Genomic DNA, 8342 nt, shown 5'->3' on the forward strand with positions numbered 1-8342 from the left:
GTTTTAAATGTTAAAAATGCAAGTTTTTGACAGATTGATACTTGCTCAGAAAATACAAACACAATAGTGGCACAGTGGCACTGCTGCCTCACAGCGCCAGGGACCAGGTTCAATTCTGACTTCGGGTCACTGTCTGTGTGGAGTTTGCACATTCTCCCGGTGTCTGCGGGGGTTTCCTCCAGGTGCTCCGGTTTCCTCCCATAGTCCAAAGATGTGAGGGTTAGGTTGATTGGCCAGGCTAAATTGCCCCTTAATGTCAAAAGGATTAACTAAGGTAAAATGCATGGGTTTATGGGGATAGGGCCTGGGTGGGATTGTGGATGGTACAGACCCGACGGGCTGAATGGCCTCCTTCTGCACTGTCGGGATTCTATGATCTAAGTTTACAGGAAATTAGCCAGGGTTAATTTAAGTTTTATTAGGAATCTGGCAATTAAAAAAGAAACGTTTGAGATCAGTAAAGGGATCAGAATTTCTTCCTGGGACAAGCCAGTGGGTTCACCCCCCTCCCTTCGCTGTCAGGTCCCAGGCCAAGAGAGACGGAACAAAAACCCGGAACTCTCATCTGCGGCCGCCCGGAAGTTCAGCGCATCGGAACATTAAACTGGAAGGACCGGAAACAGCCGAATTTCAGGGGTACCGGTAACGGAGACTGGATTTAACCTTAAAGAAACAGCGATAATTAATTCATGAACGAGGTGTCGTATGGCAGGTCGGCCTCTCTCTCTCTCTCTCTGTCTGATCCATCTCATTTGTTCTGAGCGGCAATGAGTCGGGTTTTATTGTGGGATTTCTTCCACTTCTGGCGCTGGGATCTCACACCCCCGGCCACCCGTAGTCTCTGACTTTGGACAGAGGGAAACATTTTCAGCCACAGCTTCCCCTTCTCCTCTTCGCAGCAGCCGGCTTTAACCCGGCGATCAGAGCAGGAACAGTGCCTGACCTTGTGGCTTAGTCTGCTGGGATCATTGTCGAGGAGGTGGGGGCCTGGTGGTATTTTCGCTGGACTAGTAATCTTAAAACCCAGGGGATCCGGGTTCAAATCCCACCATAGCAGATGGCGAAATTTAAATCAATGTAAAACTTGAAATAAATAACTTGAAATGGTGGCACAGTGGTTAGCATTGCTGCCTCACAGTGCCAGGGACCTGGGTTTGATTTCTGGTTTGGGTCACTGTCTGTGTGGAGTTTGCACGTTCTCCCCGTGTCTGCATGGGTTTCCTCCGGGTGCTCCAGTTTCCTCCCACAGTCTGAAAGATGTGCTGGTCAGGTTCATTGACCCGAACAGGCGCCAGAGTGAGGCAACTAGGGGAATTTCACAATAACTTCATTGCAATGTTAATGTAAATCTTACTTGTGAGTAATAAATAAACTTTTAAACCCTCATGCCAGCACTGTAGTTAAGAAAGCCCACCAATGCCTCTACTTTCTCAGAAGATGAAGGAAATTTGTAGAATGTAGTGTTACAGTCATAGCTAGGGTGTAGAGAAAGATCAACTTAATGCAGGGTGGTCCATTCAAAAGTCTGATGGCAGCAGGGAAGAAGCTGTTCTTGAGTCGATTGGTACGTGACCTCAGACTTTTGTATCTTTTTCCCGACGGAAGAAGGTGGAAGAGAGAATGTCTGGGGTGCGTGGGGTCCTTAATTATGCTGGCTGCTTTGCCGAGGCAGAGTCAATGTATGGGAGGCTGGTTTGCGTGATGGATTGGGCTACATCATGACCTTTTGTAGTTCCTTGCGGTCTTGGGCAAAGCAGGAGCCATACCAAGCTGTGATACAACCAGAAAGAGTGCTTTCTATGGTGCATTTGTAAAAGTTGATGAGAGTCGTAGCTGACATGCCAAATTTCCTTCGTCTTCTGAGAAAGTAGAGGCGTTGGTGGGCTTTCTTAACTATAGTGTCGGCATGGGGGGACCAGGACAGGTTGTTGGTGATCTGGACCACTAAAAACTTGAAACTCTCGACCCTTTCTACTTCGTTCCTGTTGATGTAGACAGGGGCATGTTCTTCTCTACGCTTCCTGAAGTTGATGTCAATCTCCTTCGGTTTGTTCACATTGAGGGAGAGATTATTGTTGCCGCACCAGTTCACCAGATTCTCTATCACTTTCCTGTACTCTGCCTCGTCATTGTTTGAGATCCAACCCACAACGGTGGTATCGTCAGCAAACTTGAAAATCAAGTTGGAGGCAAATTTGGCCACACAGTCATAGGTGTACAGGGAGTATAGTAGGGGGCTGAGAACACAGCCTTGTGGGGCACCGGTGTTGAGGATGATCGTGGAGGTGTTGTTGTTGCCTATCCTTACTGATTGTGGTCTGTGGGTTAGGAAGTTCAGGATCCAGTCGCAGAGGGAGGAGCCAACTCCCAGGTCACGGAGTTTGGAGATGAGTTTCATAGGAATAATGGTGTTGAAGACTGAGCTCTAGTCAATAAATAGGAGTATGACATAGGTGTCTTTGTTATCTAGGTGTTCCACGGTTGAGTGCAGGGCCAGGGAGATGGCGTCTGCTGTGGACCTGTTGTGGTGGTATGCAAACTCCAGTGGATCCAGGCAGTCTGGGAGGCTGGAATGGATTCATGCCATGACTAGCCTTTTGAAGCACTTCATGATAATGGATGTCAGAGCCACTGGATGATAGTCATTAAGGCACACTGCTTGGCTTTTCTTTGGTACTGGAATGATGGTCTTGAAGCAGATAGGGACCTCAGATTCTTGTAAAGAGAGATTGAAGATGTCTGTGAATACCCCCACGCGCTGGATCTGAGTGCTCATCCGGGTGCCCCATCTGGGCCAGTCGCTTTCCGTGGGTTGACTTTCAAGAAAGCTGCTCTGACATCTGCAACGGTGACCTCTGATACAGGTTCAACCAAGGCTTCCAGGGTAAAGGGCATGCTCTCGCTGACCTCTTGCTCAAAACGGGCGTAGAATGCATTGAGCTCATCAGGGAGGGGTGTGTTGGAGCTGGTGATTTTACATGCCTTCATCTTGTAGCCTGTTATGCCTTGCAAACCTTGCCATAGTTGGTGGGGGTCTGTGTGGCTACCCTGGGAGTCTAGCTTTGTCCAGTACTATCTTTTGGCATCTTTGATGGATCTCCTTCGATTGTATCTGGCTTTCTTGTATAGGTCAGTGTCACCTGAGTTGAACGCCTCAGACCTGGACCTCAGCAAGCAGTGGATATCCCTGTTCATCCATGATTTCTGGTTGGGAACACATGGATTTGCTTCTTTGGCACACAGTCTTCTACACACTTACTATGAAGTCAGTTACTGTAGTGGTGTACTCAGGCTATTCGCAGAGTTTTTAAATACTAATCAGTCCACTGACTCCAAGCTGACCCATAGGAGATCATCCGATTCCTCAGACCAACATTGCACGATTTTCTTTGATGGATTCTCCCACTTCAGTTTTTGCTTGTACGTCTCCCCCAAAATAGAAAATATCCTACTAGTATCCATTCTGTCAAGTCCCCTTGTGATCTTGCATGTTTCAATAAAGTCACCAATGGGCATAGGTCCAACTTGTTCAACCTTTTTTCATAAGACAAACCCAGAAATGAGTCGAGTGATCTTTCTCAGCAATTATAATTAATGCAATTATATCCTGGTAAGGAGACCAAAACTGTCCACAGTATTCCAGATGTGGTCTTCATAGAATCCTTACAGTGCAGAAGGAGGCCATCCGGCCCAACAAATCTGCACTGACCACAATCCCACCCAGGCCCTATTCCCGTAACCCCATATATTTACTCTGCTAATCCCTCTGACACCAAGGGTCAATTTAGCATGGCCAGTCAACCTAACCTGCACATCTTTGGACTGTGGGAGGAAACTGGAGCACCCGGAGGAAACCCACGCAAACACGGGGAGAACGTGCAAACTCCACACAAACAGTGACCTGAGGCCGGAATTGAACCTGGGTCCCTGGCACTGTGAGGCAGCAGTGCTAACCACTGTGCCACTATGCTGCTTGTCAAGACCCTATTTGGCTGAAGTATAACTTCCTTACTTTGATATTCCATTCTCCTTGCAGTAAACACCAGCATTCCACTTGTCTTCCTAATCACTTGCTGTATCTGCATACTAACTTTGTGATTCATGTACCTGGACACCCAGATCCCTTTGTATCACTCTGTGGCTGGTTCGACATCCATCATTGTAAACATTCACTCCCTCCACCATCAACGCACTACATCTACAAGATGCACTGCAGCAACTGATCAAAGCTCCTTCAACAGCACCTTCAAAATCCGTGACCTCTACCACTTCCTAGGACAACTGGAACTCCCTTTGTAAAAGTTTTGTAGGTGCCCTGACATGACATGGATGCAGCAGTTCAAGAATGGAGCTCACCTCCACCTTCTCAAGGGCAATTAGTGCTGGCCTCGCCAGTGACCACCATCCACCGTAAAGAACTTTGTAAAAAGAGTTCCGCAATCTCTTGTCATTGATAAATATTCTGCTTTTCTATTCTGCCTGCCAAAATGGACAAGTTCACATTTTCCCACCCTATCTGACAGATTTTTGTCGACAGACTTAATCTATCCATATCCATCTGAAGATTATTTATCTCCTCTTGACAACTTACTTTCTTAGCTATCTTAGTGTCATCAGCAAACATTGCATCATTGAACATTCAAAATATGAGGTACCACTACATCTTTGAGAATTATTTTTCTGTAGTTTTTAATAGTTGGAGATATATACGAACATTTAATGTCAGATTTTGAAGCCTGCAGTATTTTGGAACTGGATGAGAGGCCGTGATTATTGCTGTCAGTTGAGTGGTAGTGCCATCTAATGCCAAGCATTAATTTTGACAGATTCAGCTTATGGTGGCTTGAGTGACTGAAGGTCAATTTGAAATCACAAATAAAAAAGAAAATAATAAAGTTAAAAATAAATATACTAAAAATGAGAAAATTAAGATAAAAATATGGAAGTTGTGATTAGAGGACCACAATAAATGTGTTAAATATCTGACGCCATTGTTCAGTCTGTCTTCTATGTTTTCTCAAACAATGCTGCATCCATGTTTAGCTGTGTAAATTGTAACAGTTTGTGCAATCTCATAGCCAATAATGAATGCAACAGCACAGTGAACTCAAAACAATCAGTATCCTTCCAAGCATAGCAACCAATGAAAAACAATTTGAACCTGGTCCTGATAGTTTGTGGGAGACTGAATTGCTGAGGGCAAGGATGTCTCAGGTTTGATCTTTGGTCCAATTGTAAATGGGCTAATGATTGGATGCTGCAGTTGAACATTGTCCTTGGGTGACGGAGGAGAAAAAAATGGCCATTATTCCCGCTTAATGGTTATTACAGTGACCATCTGGCTAGACTGCATGTTGGTGTCATGAGAAAAAGATTAGTCTGAGCTGTAAAACTTAAGCCGTGCTTGGCTCCAGGTTCATTATTCAGATATATGATTGCTGTATTAATACAGTACCCTGGGAATACTCCTGCACTGATGCTGATTGCTGCATTTGTCTGAGCAATTTCTGGGACCCAGCCTGTGAGTAGAGGAGTGATTGAGTGTGGTACCAGTAATAGTGTTAAATTTGTTGCGAAGGAATTAAGGTTCAATTCAAGATTTGTTTGTGTTTCAGGACGATGAATGAGCTTTGGACTCCGATTGCGAAGCAGTACAACCCACTAAAAGCTGGAAGCATCGATGGCACGGATGAGGAGCCCCATGACCGAGCTGTCTCCAGGGCAATTGCGGCCAAGTATAGACCAAACAGGGGAGTGTTAGGAGACCCCCACCTGACACTCTTTGTTGCCAGGTTGAATCCTCAGACATCTGAGGAGAAGCTGAAAGACACTTTTTCCAGATTCGGGGACATTCGCAGACTGAGACTTGTGCGTGACATTGTCACCGGCTTTTCCAAATGTTATGGCTTCATCGAATACAAGGACGAGCGCTCATTATTGAAGGCGCATCGGGACAGCAATAAATTAGTAGTGGACCAGAATGAAATATTTGTGGATTTTGAATTGGAGCGCACTTTGAAAGGTTGGGTCCCACGGAGACTTGGAGGGGGATTAGGTGGTAAAAAAGAATCTGGTCAGCTACGGTTTGGTGGGCGAGATCGTCCATTTAGAAAACCTATCAGTCTCCCAGCACTGAAAGCAGAACTTTACACAGAGGGGCAAGCAGACAAACTGGATAGGTCAAGTTCCAGAGAGCTATCAAGGGATAGCCGGCAGTGGGAGAGAGGTCGTGACTGGGAAAGGCGAAGAGAAAGAGAGGAGAGAGGCGAGGAAAGAGAAAAACGTGAGCGAAATAGAGAACGACACAGAAGCAGGGAAAGAGATCATAAACGACAAAGAAATGAAGATCGACATAAAGAGGAAGATAGACACCAAAGGAGGAACAGGCATAAAACCCGACGATAAATGCTGTACGAGAGGTTTACCTTCCTTGGGAATTGAAAGTAAAAATATCTTGTCAGGCTCTATTTAACTGGGGTCATCTATTACTTTTATGGCACAACAGGAATGTAAATTATCTTGTGTATCTTATGTCAATCGAAATAATGTTCAAAACTTTCACATAAGCTGCTACAAATTATTGGGGAGAGAAGGTTGTGTCAGGACTATTAAAGTTCTGTATTTAAAAACAAATATATGATATTAATTTTCCTCAACTGTTTTCAGCCCTCTTTGCCTCGCTGCTAGGGTACCAGCCACACTCTAGTATCTCAACTGGCCACTCTTGAAGGACCTGAGTGAGTGGGAGGATGATCTGTCCACACAGTAGGAGCTACGCCCAACAGTTCCTGTCCCCTATACCCAAGAGAGAAGTTAATTGTAATTAGCCAATTGTTATCGGTAGCTATCAAGCTGGAACCTTCGTTGTTTATATCGCGCAGTACTCAATTGTATATCCAGTGAATCATTGTGTGGAAATTGCTAACATTTCCCCCACATATTCATGCAGTTTTCACTGAAGCTGCAATTTTCTGACTCTTGTATTCACTTAAAACACCGATTTTGTTTTAGACACCTTCAGATTTTATGGTATTGTAACTGCCAAATTTGAATAAAACACCTTTTCTGTTCAGCCTAAACTGTGAAAGTATATTGCCTGAAGTGAGGGTATATTGTTTGAATTGCAACAAATAAGTTTTCTTTTTGTTTACATAAAGTCAAATTTGGGTGGTAATTCCATGATGTAGTTGACCACTTCCTTGTTAGAGAGCTGGCACATTACCATCTCATTGTATCCCAACAATGTTATTTTCCTTTAGTTTTTAACTTCTAAAGGTTATTGACTAATGCTGAAGTATGATTCTATGGGTGCAGCTACCCTGTGCACCTTATTTGCTGCGGCATAAATTCAGACCAAGTGTTCTGATGGATTGTTCAACTTTGCAAGCAGCAAAGCTGTGACTGATGTTATCTTTGCAATGTCCATGTGTACACCTTCCAGCAGGCATCTGGGTGACGATCAGGAGAACAAGAATGCTCACTGATTTTTTTTCTCTACAATGTAACACACCCAGGGCGAATCTATTCCAGATCAGCTAATTCGGAACAGACTAGAATCAAACGCAGATAAAAGCAACATATTGCAGATGCCGGAATCTGAAACAAAAACAGAAAATGCTGGAAAATCTCAGCAGGTCTGACAGCATCTGACGAAGGGTCATCCAGACTTGAAACTTGGGTCACTGTCTGTGTAGAGTTTGCACATCCTCCTCGTGTCTGCGTGGGTTTCCTCCGGGTGCTCCGATTTCCTCCCACAGTCCAAAGATGTGCAGGTTAGGTTGATTGACCATGCTAAAATTGCCCCTTAAGTGTCCTGAGATGCGTAGGTTAGAGGGATTAGTGGGTAAAATATGTAGGGATATGGGGGTAGGGCCTGGGTGGGATTGTGGTCGGTGCAGACTCGATGGGCCGAATGGCCTCTTTCTGTACTGTAGGGATTCTATGAAACGTTGACTCTATTCTCTCTCTCCACAGATGCAGTCAGACCTGCTGAGATTATCCAGCATTTTCTAGAATCAAGCACATTTGTTTAATACAGTTTCTCCTAATCGGTGATGTGGGCATCATTGGCAAGATCACATTTGTTGCTGATTCCTAACTGCCCTTGAAATGAGTGTCTAGCCAGGCCATTTCAAGGGCAGTAGGTAGTTAAGAATCAATCACATTTTGTGGGTTTGGAGTCACATGTGGTCCAGACCAGATAAAGATGGCAGATTTCATTTCTTGAAGGGCATTAGTGAATCAGATGGGTTTTTATGATGAGCATTAGAGGCTAACTTTCAAACTCATGGCAACACCTCTACCAATCAGCACTCTCTTTTAATGCAGTATATATTGGTGTT

The 8342-nt window shown here is 44.6% G+C and overlaps 1 protein-coding gene across 6 annotated transcripts; it reads left to right on the forward strand.

The window, feature by feature from the left end:
* The first annotated feature begins 594 nt into the window (after positions 1-594).
* On the forward strand, positions 595-7172 carry snrnp35 (small nuclear ribonucleoprotein 35 (U11/U12)). 6 transcript variants are annotated; one of them, XM_078211422.1, is made up of 3 exons: positions 615-712; positions 5616-6410; positions 6667-7076. In XM_078211422.1, exons 1-2 carry the CDS (start codon positions 690-692, stop codon positions 6403-6405), a joined length of 813 nt encoding a protein of 270 aa, XP_078067548.1. In that variant the 5' UTR covers positions 615-689; the 3' UTR covers positions 6406-6410; positions 6667-7076. The 6 variants fall into 6 exon arrangements, with proteins under 6 accessions (XP_078067547.1, XP_078067551.1, XP_078067548.1 ...); XM_078211421.1 differs by having other exon boundaries at positions 595-712; positions 5616-7172; XM_078211425.1 differs by having other exon boundaries at positions 595-698; positions 5616-7076.
* Positions 7173-8342: the final 1170 nt, after the last annotated feature.

The sequence above is a fragment of the Mustelus asterias genome, chromosome 4 (assembly GCF_964213995.1).
Source record: "Mustelus asterias chromosome 4, sMusAst1.hap1.1, whole genome shotgun sequence".
NCBI classification, from domain to species: Eukaryota; Metazoa; Chordata; class Chondrichthyes; order Carcharhiniformes; family Triakidae; genus Mustelus; species Mustelus asterias.

What these genes read in the sequence shown, in the direction of transcription:
- snrnp35 (XM_078211421.1), top strand. Translation starts at nt 690, where the DNA reads ATGAACGAGGTGTCGTATGGCAG. An exon ending in AACGAGGTGTCGTATGGCAG is followed by an intron (nt 713 to 5,615) that starts GTCGGCCTCTCT and finishes TTTGTGTTTCAG; the next exon opens with GACGATGAATGAGCTTTGGA.